The sequence below is a fragment of the Mirounga angustirostris genome, unplaced genomic scaffold, assembly GCF_029215605.1.
Source record: "Mirounga angustirostris isolate CCGP_5_RB_7025 unplaced genomic scaffold, mMirAng1.0.hap1 SCAF_16, whole genome shotgun sequence".
NCBI classification, from domain to species: Eukaryota; Metazoa; Chordata; class Mammalia; order Carnivora; family Phocidae; genus Mirounga; species Mirounga angustirostris.
Window position 1 is genome coordinate 13,783,460 of NW_026991724.1, and position 15,975 is coordinate 13,799,434.

Consider the following 15,975-nt stretch of genomic DNA (forward strand, 5'->3'; position numbering starts at 1 on the left):
GATATTTGATATTTATTTTTGTAAAGGAAATTAACTGGGTGTGACTGGCAGGGTTGAGACCTGAAGTTCCTCTTCTAGATGAGGAAAATTTCTTTTAGTGAGTAATCTCCAGACTGATTATAGTATACTCCCGCCCCCAACCTTGCAAGAAACTTCATGCTTCCTCCTCTAAGAGAAGTCGTGAGGAAAAAAGTAGTCAGCTGGGCCTAAGAGGATTTGTAGGCAAAAGGCCCATAATGAAAGATGTCTGATATCTCTCATTTCCTGGGTCAGCTGAACGCCTTCAGTTTCATTCACCACTGAGTGGTTAGTGGATCTAGAGCATAGGAATTTGGGACCAGAGATTGGGAATCCCAAAAAGTGTGAAGTGTGAAGTCAAATGCCAGAGGTTTGTAATGTTGCTTCTTAGTTTGCCTTGTTTGTAAGTAGGAAGCCAGAAGTTGAACTCCCAAATAAGATGTTTTAGGAATAGTGTTTCTTAAGTAACTCCAAATGTCAGTACATGGACAAAGAAATAAATGAAGCCTAGTGGGTAATGCATCAATCAGACTAAACAATGAACAGCAATAAGAATTGCTGTTCAATAGAAATAAGAATTCCCCACAGAGGAGAAAAACCACATTCCAAAAGAGCATACTTAGTAAAATTTATTTTATTTTTTAAAAAAGAAGAAAAACAATAATTTATGCCCTTGGCAAAATAAAGGATCTTGTCAATATAAATGTTCCTTAGAAAACATATGAAAAGATAATATAATATATATATCAATAAATCAATATCAACCTTACAGCAAAAGCAATGATTCCATAAAAATGATAAGTGAGGATATTTCTGGCCCTTACACCACAGTATTTCTGGAAGGTCCTATGATTCCTCCTTTTTTTTTTTTAAAGTTACAGATGTGCCCTCATTTTAAGAAACCCTGATGTACACATATCGAAATTTAGAAAGTCCATTGATTACCTTTACAATCAGTAATTCTATTTATTTATGTGTGTATGTAATCTCTGTACCCAGTGTGGGGCTCAAACTCATGACCCCAAGATCAAGAGTCACATGCTCTACCAACTGAGCCAGCCAGGCGCCCCGTACAATCAATAATTCTTTTTAAAAAAATTAACAAGAAGGTTTCTGTAAGGGATCCTTCAAATTAGCAAATTTTCCTAATGTGTTTAAAATATAATAAACCAAATATATGTGTCCCCAACTTCTTTCGTTATAGTTCTATTGCATAAAGCGAGGTATACCTGAAGTGAAGCAGTAACAGAGTTGGGCCTCAGACCTGACTGGAGAGAGTGTACTCTTACTTACAGTATGAGGAAATGTTTGGGGGCACAAATTCTCTCAATCTTTTGTTTCTCTCATCATGAGCTTTTACTTTTCTTGTATCTACCACTTTCTGGTAAATTTTGCTCACCTAGTACTCTCAGGAAAAAAGGAGGAAGTCATATAGGATGGGGCGGATTCATGAATTAGTGAGTCACTCCAGCAGAGCAGAGTGAGAGGAGAATCTGGGATGCAGAGTGTGTATGTGGACATAGTTGGGGGAAAGCAGGAGCAATTCTGAACCGTTGACATGCTTTTGAGGCCCCTCTCCCAGTAGGGGCACCTGATTCCTCTTGAGGAACAGCAAGGCCCAGTCCAGCCCTCCCCGGATGGGACACACGCTCAAGAGAATGGACCTGGGCCTATTTGTCACACTCCTCCTGGCTCCCTTCAGCACAATGGTAGTGCAGCTCACAGAACTCCTGGATTCGGCTACAGGCCTCCAGCATCATCACTTTGGGGACCGTGATTACCACTCGGAAGAAATTCGGGTACTCGAAGCACTGCAAAAATAAGCGCCTGTTATTTTTGTAGCAGTTGAATCTGGTACTGAACCACCCTAAAATGACCAGGGTCCCGATCAGCAAGAAGCAGTGATGTCATTTACTCAGAGCTATCAGTTCGCTCAGTTCTACTGTGGAAGGTGAAATGAAATGGGGTCACTTATGTCAGGGGGTTTTAAAATGGACCCAGGAGGTCATTAAGGAGATGGACCTTATACACCTCTTCACCGGTGAATCCGTGAATTTTTGAACTGGGCTAAACCACGAATCTTAAAAGGACTCAGCCAGAGTCCTTAGTTACTCCTTACTGCAACTTGCTAGAGTAAGAGTCTTTGCTCAGTGATTGCCTTAGTAACCAATTATATTCAGCCAAGATTAGTTTTCTGCCACCAATCAACTAAAATTCTTTACAAACAATATATACAAGCATTCCGTTTTGTCTTTAAAAACCCTTGACTTTTGTTCTGGGGGGAGGGGGAGGGTAGGGGGTGGGAGGATACTATTTGGGTTGCTGCCTAAATCTGTGTTCCGCAAATTGCAATTCTGAGACACCAAATAAATGTTTTTGTTTTATTTTAGCTCTGCTTCTTCTCTGAGTTGACACCATCATTGGGGTGCTAAGTCTAGTAACAGTTAATTCATCTTAATAGGGACTTGTGGGACAAGCTTATTTCCCCTCACCTAAAATGTTCAGCCACAACTTTTCTTCCCAGTACAGATGGGATAATGATGGGGGAGAAACAAATTTTAAATCAAGGCCATGAGACACATCAGTTTAAATTTTATCAAATGAGAATACACTTTGTTGGGGGAGGAAAAAATCAGGTTAAGGACCAACTCAGGGAGAGCTCCTAAGGCTCTAGAAACAGTTGAGAACGTCCTGAGAGAGACATAAGCACTCACCGTTGCTGGGAGGCAGTGGACTGATTGCTCAGCAACTAACCGCTCCGTGAACTCCACATCATTCTCAAATTCTGGGAAATGTTCCATCTCAATTCCAACCTATACCAATAACAGGGAGAGGCAAACTTATCAGAAGGAGGGAAAACAGGCCAACTCCCTATGCTAGAAATTAAGTTAGGGCGGCTCTGCAAAATATCTTGGAACTCTACTACTGATAACTAAGAGTTCTCACACTTAGGAGCTCCTGGAATTTTTCATAGGGAATAGAGGATATATTTATATGAATATTTTAGTTTTTTGAAGCGTTCCTTCCTAGACGATGATAAATGAGAGCTGCAAACAGAATGCCAGTGTTTCTCTAAAAAGGCAATATAAGCATTATGGGCCAGGAAATTCTTGATTGCATGGAACAATCCCACCCATTGCAAGAGATTTAGTATCCCCAGTCCACAAAATGCCAAGAGCATCCCCCCACACCTGCCCCAAGTCATTCTGCAAACAAACAAAATTCCCATATATTCCCAAACACCCCTAGGGAACCAGTATCAATCCTAGTTGAGAAGTACAATGGTGGAGAAAGCCTCTTATTTGTGTCTATCTTCCCTGTATCTATACATAAAACGATTTTCTGAATCGAGAAATTAAGTCATTTTAAAAGGTTTTTCTGTTTTTGTTTTTTTAACACTGAGGTTAAATCATGTTATTGGGGCAATTCAGAACAAGGGGATTCCTAAAATGACTGGCCCAGAAGCTTAGTTGGTTGTCTCTGTGAGTGCTGCAGACTGGCTTCTGCTTGCCCTACAGCAAATGCCTGCCACCCACACACTTACCATGAGGTACATGGCCCCGGAAGGACGGACTGGCTGGAGTCCAGGGATGGCAGCCAATGCCCCATAGCAAAGATCAGCATTGGACTATAAGAGGAGGAAGAAAGATGTCAAGGATCAAAATTTAAGTGAAAGAAAAGCAAGTCATTAAAAGTAGAGCCCACGCCGAAGGCAGGGAACCTACGTTTGTTCTGCTGGCATAAGGAGTCAACAAGAAAAAGCCCAATCACTGGAAGCTTTTGGACCAGAGCCGAGTTGAAGTGCCAGAAATGAGATAAATGTCAGGGTGGATGGTTACACTAATGCCACCTGATTTAGAAGCCCTGTAATGGGACATTGCTCCAGAAATGAAGACCCATTATTCCTAATTCCCCTGGTGGCTTTCCCTGACTGCCAGAGTGGAAGGCCATGGGCTGCCCTTACCTTCAGGAAGCTCAGAGTGTTGTGATAGAACTCCTGAGGGGTGCGATGCAGGATGCTTTTCAGAGCTCCCTGGACGATGGTGCAGGGCCCCAGGATCCGCTGACTCAGCTTCACCAGCCCATCTCGGATCTAAAGTGCCCCGGCAAACATATTACTTAGCCTTCCTTAAGTGTTCCAGCTTTGGGGATTCTTGTTCTGACCATTCTTTTCATCAGGTTTTTAATCTCTGGGGAAGTGATGATGCCTAGTAGCATTCTTGGATCAGACCGCTTGGGTTTCAGCCCAGCTCTGTCACACGCCTCCTGTGTGACTCTGGGCAAATTATACAACATCTTAGTGCCTCATGTGTCTCACCCGAAAAATGTAGATAATACTAATCCTGGCCTCATTGGGTTGTTGGGAGGATTAAGTTAAAATAACGTATTTTGAACTCTGGCCCATCGTAAGCCTGCAAACAATATCAGGTCTCATTAGAGCTACTGTTTCCTTTTTTTGCGGTCCTAAAATCAGAAGCAGATGGAACTTCTTCACAGAGCCAGGTACAGGAAAACTGAGTTTTGGAGAGGAATAACTAGTACCATCTTTCGGGCATCTTTCCAGGCACCCAGAAACTACAGGGCCAAGAAGAAGGAAAAAACACAACAGCAAAAATCACCTCCCAACCACTGTGCATGCAAAGTAAATACATGTATGTATACTAAATTAGACATACCATTTCACCACATTGTTCTTACCTCGTTGCCAAAAATGTCTCTTCGATCATGAATGAGGATCCAGCCCAACCTCCAGCCAGGAACCAGCCAGCGCTTGGCCAGCCCTCCACAGGACAGGATGGGGACGTTGCTGCTGAGGGTGGCCAGAGGCTCAAATTTGGAATCCGAAAACACCTGAGGAGAGGAGATGCTTGTTAGAGTTGTATTCTGGCTTATTTTCCTCCAAATCCCGTCTCCCACCCTTTACCTTGTATAACTAGGGACAGGGCCTTGGATTTCTGGGCTCATCCTACCCCAAAGCATAATTGGGAGCCCAAGAGGCTTCAAAGGAGACTATCTCAAGATATTTAATCTGGTGTCTGGTCTGGATTAAAGGAAGCCTACAATGAGGACACTGATTCTAGCCTAGGAATATGTATAACCCAATGAAGCTCGCTCTAGGGAATGAATGTCTGTTGGAATTAGAGATCTAAAAATAAAATAGGAGCCCACAACCCTTTGTCTGAAATTCCTGGGCCCGTATGTAAATGTTGCAGAATGCAGAACTGTTTGGATTTTGGAGACGTTATGTAGCACATGTATCATACATTACCTAACACCAAGGCAGTCTGGGACAGCACTCCTAATCAAGCATATTAACATTTCTGTCCCTTTCCTTACATTTTTGACAAATATATAGATCTGTAAGTGAGATATATAAAAAAATCTACAAATATCTTTATATCAGGTCAAGTCAGGTTTTTCCACCAAATGAATTTCAAAAATCTTCAGATTTTCATAGCTTTTTGGACTTTGGAAAACTGGCTAAGGTGTCGTAGATCTATATGTATGTTTTTTTAAGGTGGGGGGATGAGGGGGAAAGGGAGAGGGAGAGAGAGAATCTTAAGCAGGCTCCACACTCAGTGCAAAGCCTGACACGGGACTCGATCTCACAACCCTGAGATCATGACTGAGCTAAAATCAAGAGTTGGATGCTTAACCGACTGAGCCATCCAGGCACCCCGATCTATTTATTTAGAGAACAGGGATACTGATTTGCTGTACTGAAACGATTAGGAATTACTTCTGGTTATTCTAGATGCCACCTCTAAAGGTTCCATGAAATAATTTGGATATGAGATTATTATAGTGATATATCCTTCCCAAGACTTACCATGTCTCCATAGATCTCATCAGCCAAGATGGGGATGCACTGCCTTGCCGCCACTGAAAATAAGAGAAACAGGCTCAAATAATTTTTAATGTGAATTGCCTTAGCAATTAATATTCACCTGGACTTCTTTTACTTTGCATTTCATGTTTGTGTGTTTTGTTTTCCTCTTTAAGAACTATATATTCTTCTTATACCCTTCCAGGGTACAGAGCCTAAATCTGCCATTTAATCAACTGGATATTTCAAACCCTCTCTTCCACATATGGAAATGGTGCAGAGGCAAGTGTTGCCTTTTTCGTCTTGCAGGCAAGTCCTACCGTTCCCGTGGCACACTATTCACTGGAGACCCCCGTGGAGCTCCCCCATTTCCATCCTCAGCTTGGAACTGACTCTTCTCATTCCAGGAAACAGATAAAGGATTCCATCCCCATATCTGCTCCTGTCAAATGAAGTCTGATGGACTTACCAGCCAGAATTTTCTGGAGATGATTTTTACTGAACACTGACCCACAGGGGTTTGATGGATTATTAACAATGAGACAAGCTGTCTTTTCATCAATCAGAGATTCCAGTTGTTTCAGGTCAATTTCCCAAGACTTCTCTGGCTGGGGAGGAAGAAAGGGTGAGACTAAGATGATTCTGAAAAATTTAGGGGGAACACTCACCTAACAGCGTCTTCTAAATAATAAAATGTGTTTGTGGCCTCCACCACCCACTTCCGGATCTTTCTGTGCTAAGATAATGGTCATATATTATTACGACATAATAATTGAGCCCTTGAGTCTAAAATTAAAAAGTTGCTTACCAATAAATTGTACAGTTTGACCTCAATTCCCATCGATTCAGCCAAAGTCCTATAGAGAGAGAAACCAGGTCTCGGAACTAGGATGTTCTGTCCCGGATTGGCCAACACAGCTAAACAAAGTTCAATAGCCTGACTGCAGCCACTAGTCAGAATGACATCCTGTAAAGAGAGAAAAGGCTCACTTTGTGAGGGGTTCCACAGCAACAAGAGAAAAGAGATTATCAGATGGGTGAATGGGGAGCAATGATAAACTTACTTTTACAAGTTCTAAGTAAAGTAGTAAAGACTGTACTAAGCCAAAATTGAAAGAAATTAATGTTTGTGTATATCCATACCTAAATGTTGAAAATGTTGACTACTTAAAAGACGTAAATTACTTGGGGCACCTGGGTGGCTCAGTCGGATAAGCATCTGGCTCCTGATTTCGGCTCTGACCATGATCTCAGGGTCATGGGATCGAGCCCCGCATCAGGCTCCATGCTCAGCAGGGAATCTGCTTGAGATTCTCCCTCTCCCTCTTCCTCTGCCCCTCCCTGTTCTTCCTCTCTCTCTCTCTCTCTAAACTAAATAAATAAATCTTTTTTAAAAAAGAAGTAAAAATCACTTTAAAAGGGACATGGCAGCTGTGACTCAGCAGACTTCCATGAGAGATCATTTTGACCTTGGCCTTTTTCACGTGGTTATTTATTTATTTTTGACCATAAATTTGAGGCCTGACTCTTCTCTGAAATACAGACCGAGGGCACCTCTTATGTTAAGAAATATCAACCACACACAGTAGACAATAGAGGGAGAGAGACATTTACACTTAGCACCGCCATCGATTCGATATGCCATAGTACCTCGATCTTCCCAACTGAGTGAACTTCAGGTGAGTGAGGGAAGCTGCAAATTTAAGAAAAGATCCTTCTGGTAAAATAAAAAATGTTACTTATTTGGTGTTTATGAATTATTGTTTTTTAATGATCTTTCGCAAAGAATCAAATATAGGGGGACCTCTGAGTCCTTTGAGCCTCCTTAAGACAGGACATCACATAAATTGTATGCAACATCCTCATCATACTGTAATGACATTAAATATAATCATGGATTAGGGGATGCCTGGGTGGCTCAGTCAGTTAACCATCTGCCTTCAGCTCAGGTCATGATCCCAGCCAGGGTCCTGGGATCGAGTCCTGCATCGGGATCCTTGCTCAGCGGGGAGCCTGCTTCTCCCTCTACCTCTGCAGCTCCCCCTGCTTGTGTTCTCTCTAACAAATAAATAAAATCTTTAAATATATATATATATATATAAAATCATGGATTAGTGGCCTCACTATATGAGAAGGGCAATTCTCCACACCTTTTGTTCCCCCTGCAATCCTTATTCCTTGTGGGACAGAAACAAGGAAAAAAGTACAGATTGCCCAATACCGCTTCAGAGCTGATACATTGTCTAAGGCTTACCTTAGCTTCCAGGGGTGCCTCAGGCCGGTGGTAGTAAGAAGCAATCTCCTCCCGACTGGATAAGTAGCCTGAAAGAGTAGAAGGGAGAAGCTGATCACTATGCTCTAGAGTTAAGAGGGCTTCCAGCTACCTTCTGCTCCTGCTTAGAGCACGTGCTATTCAGGTTAGCTCTCAGCCACCACAGAGAAAAGACATTGACTTGATGTTTTACATTTTTATAATAAGCTCAAATGTATGGGGGCGGCTGGGTGGCTCAGTCAAGCGTCTGCCTTCAGCTCAGGTCATGATCCCAGGGTCCTGGGATCGAGCCCCGAGGTGGATTCCCTGCTCAATGGGGAGCCTGCTTCTCCCTCTCCCTCTGCCCTGCTCATGCTCTCTCTCAAATAAATAAATAAAATCTTAAAAAAAAAAAAAGCTCAAATGTATGAATAATAACAAGGAGAATTCTCCAAACTATAAAATACTCTGCACCATCTTGGTTACTGTGATTATGTTTTATTTTTCAATAAAAAAAAAAAAACAACAGGATTTAGATTATTCCTAAATTCCTTCCAGGGACTATATTTTTTGAAAAGTTACAATCAATGCATTCAATACATTGGGTCCCTTTTAAGTTTTTTAGATCATATGATATACCTATTAGTGGTTTTGCACAATTTTTTTCTTTTAAATTCTATTCTTGGACAATATTTCCAAATGCTGGCTTATAAACTTGGAGTAGAGTTAGTAGCATACAAATTATGTTTTGCAAAATTGTTTTCCAAAAAGATTCCATTCAATCAGAAAGTCTAGATGCAATATTTCATAATGTTCCACTTAATAAAGTCTTTAAGTTATATAAATCAGCACTTCCTTAATTATTCATAAGGAAGAGCATTTTCCTAGATATATATTATGATCTGTATTTCTTTTGGCATGAAATGTTCATATCCTTTGAATATTTGTCACATGGAAAATTGGTTCTGGTTTTTCAGGTTGAATCAGTTCCCTAATACTTTGGGTATAAAAGTTATAAACTTGTTTTAATGAGATAAAACCTCATTTTTGGTCTTACTTTGTTTTTATTTTTGTTGTATGAAACTTTATAAAGTATAAACAATCAACCTAAAAGTTATGTCCCTCAGATCTCTCTGAGGTGTTTTTTATTTATTTATTTTTTTTTAGATTTTATTTATTTATTTAACAGAGAGAGACACAGCAAGAGAGGGAACACAAGCAGGGGGAGTGGGAGAGGGAGAAGCAGGCTCCCCAATGAGCAGGGAGCCTGATGTGGGGCTCAATCCCAGGACTCTGGGATTATGACTTGAGCTGAAGGCAGACACCCAACCGACTGAGCCACCCAGGCGCCCCTCTCTGAAGTGTTTTTAAAATTATATTTTAGTGGAGCACCTGGGTGGCTCAGTCGGTTAAGCCTCTGCCTTTGGCTCAGATCATGATCCAGGGTCCGAGAATTGAGTCCCACATCGGGCTCTCTGCTCAGCGGGGAGCCTGCTTCTCCCTCTCCCTCTGCCTGCCACTCCCCTGCTTGTGCGCTCTCTCTCTGTCAAATAAATAAAAATAAAATCTTTTTAAAAATTCTATTTTAGCATGAAACTGGATTTGTATTCTACATTAAAAATATGTTATTATGTCTTGCCTTTGCGACAACATGGATGGACCTAGAGGGTATTATGTTAAGTGAAATAAGTCAGACTGAGAAAGACAAATTCACTTACATGTGAAATCTAAAAAACAAACAAATGAACAAACAAAAAAATCAAAATCAGACCTATAGATACAGAGAACAAACTGATGGCTGCCAGGGGGAGATGGGTAGGAGAAAGGGCAAAAATGGGTGAACGGGACAGGGAGATACAGCTTCCATTTGTGGAATGAGTAAGTCATGAGAATAAAAGTCACAGCATAGGGAATATAGTCAATGATATTGTACTAGCGTTGTATGGTGATAGATGGTAGCTACACTTGCGCTGAGCACAATAACATACAGAGATGTTGAATTACTATGTTGAACACCTGAAACTAAAGTAACATTGTGTGTCAACTATATTCAAATAAAAAAATAAAAATAATTAAAAAAGAAAAGAATATGTTGCTAGGTGCACATTACAGACAGATGTGCAACACATTGAAATAAAGTCAAAGGATACCTGATTTTATTAAAATGTTTAATGTGAAAATGTTTAAATAGATGGAGACAGTTAAACCTAAGTAAGAATAGGGATGGGCAAAATGGGTGAAGGGGTCAACTGTATGGTGATGGATGGTAACCAGACTTGGGGTGGTGATCACTTTGTAGTGTATACAGTTGTCATATTATACAGCTGTACATCGGAAACATATTTTAAAAACACCTAAATAAGAATAATTTCTTTCTGTCAGAAACAACCTTCTACTCTTCAGTAGGATGCCCCCTTCCTTATATTCTAGTTTGTTTTTATCTCTTTCATCCGAAACAGCTACAACTGCATTTGAATGCGGTCAGGACCCTAGTTAAAATAACCTACGAATGTATGGAGAAGGGGAAATAAAGCCAAGAAGCTATTTACATGGTGCAGTAAGTAAATTAATTTAGGACCTACAGGGCTCAATGAACAAGCAGCTGCAACCAAACTCAAGGCCTTCCTACTAGAATTAGCAATGACAGGAGAGGAGTGCTATTTGAGAAAGAAGTATGTGAATGGGAGCTTAGAGAGGAGGGGTCAGCGTGCTAAAGGAAGCCAGGAAAGAAGCTGGACCTTGGTGGCTGTGTTTAAGCATTCTGAGACCTCCTTCCCCAAATCCAAACGACCATTTTGTTTTAGCCTCTCCTTAGGGACTATGCATCAAGGAAGCAAGGAGAACTGCTAGAAATTTATTGCTAATAGAAGAGCACTAAAGATTTGGAAGCCACCGGACAGAGTCTCAGGAGAAACTTACCAATGGAGGGAGCATAGCCATTATACTTCCCCGAGTCCAGAGCGTCTTTCATGGCTTGGGTAATTTCAGGGTCTGTAGGCAGGTTTCCAAACACAGTAGGGTCCCCTTTTCATGGGAGAAAAAAAAAGGAGCCACCAAGATGTTACTCTTCCATGCCCAGTGCTCAGACTCTCCCTCTACTCTCATCTCCAACCAGCCGTGAGAAAGGGGGTAGGAGCAACAATGGTCCCCCCTCACCAGAGTGTCCCCAACTCACCAATTGACAGAGCAATCATGGTTTTGTCTGGATTTGGCTTCACCTTCATGCTGTCCACAATGGCCCGGATAGGATTGAAAGTTTTGTTGGACATGTCTGAAGGCTTCACTGACCATTTGGCCTTCCTGCCTTTCATTTTTCCCACCAAGGAGCTTCTCCCACCAATGTTGACGTGCACATCCAGAATGGAGGGGAGGTTGCTGTTGCTGCTCATCTGAATCACATATGGGTCCATCGCTAGCGGAGCCTACGGGGAAAAGGAGGTCCCTGTGACTCTAAGAGCAGAGCACCATTCTGGGGGGCCATATTTGGACCTACAAATCAGGGTGATTTCACTAGGCATGTCTTCCCAAACTGCCTTGTTTTGCTACATTTCTCATGCTTTCTTGTGAAGGAGGGGAGTTTTAAGACCCTTTGCTGAGATAGAAAATAAAGCAAGAACCCATTGTATAACAATAGCAAAGACCGTTCCATGGACTACTTATCTGCTGTGAGATTTGCTGTGGGCAACCCTAATGCCCATAAAAGTTTAACTGCTCTCAGTGCAACCAAGGGGAAATGACATGAAAACTGTGAAACCGTCAAAGACTATGTGTTGCCTCCTTTCCATGCAAAGCCTACCCAAGAGTCTCCCTAATATTAGCTTCAACAGACTTTGTCTTGCCCTCTGCAAATAAGAAGAACCGGGAAAAGGCATTCCATGTGGTTAGAAATTTAGTGTTAATCTTGTCATTAGCAAAAATAAAGCCCTATCCCATAAGCATCTTACTGCCCTGTGGAAAAAGAAGTCAATACACCATAGAGAAAAAAGCATACATCCCAGTTACCACCACCAGATTAGCTGAGGCTTGAGATTTTACCTTCCAACTAAAGGAGAAACAGCCTCTAAGGAGACGAACCTGGAAGCTCTCTTAGTGTTCTTCTTTCACAGGTCACAGTGACAATGGGCTTAGATGCAATTCTTGACTCCTGAAATAGTCTGCACAAATGGGCGTTGGGCCTGGAACTTTTGTGCTATTGGTTAGGGTGAGAACTGGGTGGCCAGCCCTCCCTCCCCTCCCTTCCTCACTTTCTGCTGCTTCTCACCTCTAACCATTCCCCCACCCCCACCACCAAATCAGGAGTTTGTCCTCACTACAAACATCTGGAAGTCTCTGTGTTAACTCTTTCTGGACACTTTGTGAGCCGTCTGCGAGGACTGTCAGAGGGGTAGTTATGATTACAGTTGGCAATTTTTATTAAATCTCTTTTGATACAAAACAACCCAGTAACATGTTAACAATACAGAAACATGTAAAGTAAAAAGTGAGAGTCCTTCCTTGCCCCTTGCTCTCTATACACTCTATTCTCGCTCCCAGGGGTAGGTAGTGGTAACCATATGGCCATTTCTATCCATTCACCAAGATGGATTAATAGGTAGATAGGTAGGTAGATGATAAATACATAGATAAATCCAAGATAGATACATAGATACATAATTTCATAGATTTTCTACACACTGAAGGGGTCAGGCTTACAGTTTGTTCTGCAACCTGTTTATTTACTTTCTACATCTTGCCCTCCTTTCCCAGGTCCATGAGATTCTACTTCAGTCACAACAAACCAGGCAGTTGAAGCAAATTAAGTTCCACTCTACAAATACCTTAAATGACAGTAGGGTCTTCAAGGCATTTAAAACCTGGGCAATGTCATCTTGTCCTGTGAATTCTCCTTCATTTACCCCGTATGGAGTTATTGGGAGAGTAAGATGTCGGGTGAGGTCTAAACAAAACAACTTCCCTAAGCACGCACAGCGGAAATCTCAGCATTCTGGTGAGCCTATGAAAAACACCGGGCATTCAAGGGTTAAGAGAAGCCTCTGAGACTCTGTGACTCAGCTCCTATCTGTTTATTTATTGGAAGACAAAGAGTGGTTACATAAGTTCTTCTCCATTTACTTTTGGGTGATTCGAGTCTCTGGTGGGGTTGAAGAACCTTTTATTTTTCTGGACCTTTCATCTCTTGGTGCTTTGAAGAACTTATCTAACACATTCCCTTCCCCACTCCAAAGAAGCAAGCATTTACCACCTCGTGTTACCAGGTGAACAGCAGAAGCACAAGGCAAGGACAGGAAGCCAGCCAGGTCAAAGAGAATTTAAGTTCTAAAGCTGGAAGCCGGGCAACCTGAGCTCAATACCCAGGACTGCTCTGTTTCAAAATGCAAGCACACAGCCCTGTCCTTACAACATCCGAAGACACAGAGAAGGAAAGGACTATCAGTTCTGCTGTTTGACACCCTATAGCAAAAGGCAAATGGCTTCTTTGTTTTACCAAATGGCGGTTAAACATGGCACGGACAGGTGTATACTTCACAGGCTGGACAAGAGTTAGACTTTGTGTACTTGCCAACACAAGAACATGGTATTGTTTCCAAAGCACACAGATTTTGTCAAGGGAGAAGACCTTTCTCTCCTAAATGGTTTTATTTTACCACCACCTCCATATGAAATGCAATACATGTGTACTGGAGAAAATTAGAAAAAATTAAAAGCATTTATAATCCCAACAGCACTCTTAACTCATTTGTCTTATTCTTCCCCCTACCCAAAGTTGGGAATCTTGTTCTAGATCCGTATTTTTGAAAAGTTGAGATAAAATTCACGTAACAAAATATTCACTGGTTTCTTCATTTCAGAGTGTAAGATTCAATAATTTCTGGTACACTCACAGCATTGTACAACCATCACCACCATCTAATTCCAAAACATTTTCTTTTACTTTTTCAGTAATTAAAATCCTCATATAGTAAATTCAAATAGAAATGTTTATAAACTAAGCCCTGAACACCTTTCCCCATGACCCCACTCCATAGAAATGGCTGTTTTAGTCTTTTCTTGTTTCTCTTTAGTGTCTTGTTTCTTTTCTTTCTTTAGATTTTATTTATTTGAGTGAGAGAGAGAGAGCACAAGCCCAGGGGAGAGGCAGAGGGAGAGGGAGAGGTTTCAGAAGCAGACTCCTGGTTGAGCAAGGAGCCCGATGCGGGGCTCGATCCCAGGATCCTGGGATCGTGACCTGAGCCAAAGGCAGATGCTTAACCAGCTGAGCCACCCAGGCGCTCCGTGTTTTCTGTTTCTATACAATACTTATATAGCTGGTTTTAAAGTTGTTTGAAAATTTGGATACTACACATTTGTTCTGTAGCTGCACTATCCCTTACTACAGCTACTGAGTACTTGAAATGTGGTTTGTCTAAATTGAGACGTGGTGTTGGTGTAAAACACACATCAGGTTTTGAAGATTTATATTAAGATAATGTAAAATACCTCATCAATAATTTTATATTGATGACATGCTTAAATATTTTGGATATACTGAGTCAAATAAAGTACACCACTACAATTAATTTCACCTACTTCTTTTTACATTTTAAAATATTTCTACTAGAAAATTTGAAATTACTGTGTGGTCTGCATTCTGCTTCTATTGAATAATGCTGTTCTTTTTTTAATAAATTAGAAAATTTTAGATTTTGTCTTTTTATTTAAATTCAACTAGTCAAGGTATAGGACATCATTAGTTTTTGATATAATGTGCAATGATTCATTAGTTGAATAAGGTTGTTCTATAGCTTGCCTTTTAAAAAATCTTAACATGTCTTGACATCCTTACCATTTTCATACATGAAGATCAATTTCATTCCTTTTAATGGCTATACAGTATTCTTTTTTTTTTCCAAGATTTTATTTATTTATTTGACAGAGAGATAGAAGAGCACAAGCAGAAGGAATGGTAGAGGGAGAAGGAGAAGCAGGCTCTGCACTGAGCAGGGAGCCCGATGCGGGACTTGATCCCAGGACCCCGGGATCATGACCTGAGCCGAAAGCAGACGCTTAACCATCTGAGCCACCCAGGCGCCCTATACAGTATTCATTTAACCATTCTACTCTTGCTGGACATGGGGCAGATTCTCATTTTTTTCTCTTACAAATAAAGCATATTGAACACAGTCATTAATAATGATTGGAAATTTTTATAAATATCCTATAATTTGGGAGATAATCACATTTCAAATACTGATAGACCTGCCAAATTGATCAGCTGATGGACTTTAGAAAGCAGAGACAATACAAATATCTCTTATTTTGACAACGTGCCACTCAAGGTTTAGACTTCCAAGGATCCCAGCTACACATGAGACTCAGGTTCAACTCCCCCTCCCACACACCCACACAGTCTATGGGCTTGGTGCTCTGTCCTCACCTGGAAGTTAACACAGGAGCCTTAGATTACTCAGATAATCTACTCTGGGGTAGCAGCAGTGTCAGCCCACCTAATGTCTCTGGTTTTCCGTTCCTTTTCATTGTTGGCCCCTGGGGCATTCCCTTTTGTAACTTTGGAGCTCAGTCAGGCATTTTGTTACATTTTACCCAACATTTCTAGATACATACTTTTAAGGTGAACTGTAATTGACACATAATGTTACTTTAATTTCAGGTATACAACATGGTGATTGGACAACTCTACATGTTATGCTGTGCTCACCACAAGCGTAGCTACCATCTGTCACCACAGGACACTGTTACAATATCATGGATGGTGTGTATCCTATACTGTACCTTTCATTCCCATGACTTATTCATTCCATAACTGGAAGTCACTCATTTTGCCCATCTTCCCATTCTCCTCTCCTCTGGCAACCATCGGTTCGTTCTCTGTACTTACAGG

At 41.2% G+C, this 15,975-nt stretch overlaps 1 protein-coding gene across 1 annotated transcript in view; it reads right to left on the reverse strand.

Annotated features, from left to right (window-relative positions):
- Nucleotides 1-632: 632 nt before the first annotated feature.
- The window catches only part of TAT (tyrosine aminotransferase), a 47,713-nt gene continuing 32,370 nt past the window's right edge, over nt 633-15,975 (reverse strand). Inside the window, exons 5-15 of the mRNA XM_045890307.2 lie at nt 11,272-11,518; nt 11,016-11,120; nt 8,100-8,167; nt 6,654-6,812; nt 6,315-6,453; nt 5,849-5,901; nt 4,717-4,869; nt 3,983-4,111; nt 3,563-3,646; nt 2,733-2,831; nt 633-1,829 (exon numbers count right to left, since the gene is read on the reverse strand). Coding sequence (XP_045746263.2) covers nt 1,689-1,829; nt 2,733-2,831; nt 3,563-3,646; nt 3,983-4,111; nt 4,717-4,869; nt 5,849-5,901; nt 6,315-6,453; nt 6,654-6,812; nt 8,100-8,167; nt 11,016-11,120; nt 11,272-11,518 — 1,377 coding nt within the window. The 3' untranslated portion in view covers nt 633-1,688. The remainder of the gene's footprint in view (nt 1,830-2,732; nt 2,832-3,562; nt 3,647-3,982; nt 4,112-4,716; nt 4,870-5,848; nt 5,902-6,314; nt 6,454-6,653; nt 6,813-8,099; nt 8,168-11,015; nt 11,121-11,271; nt 11,519-15,975) is intronic.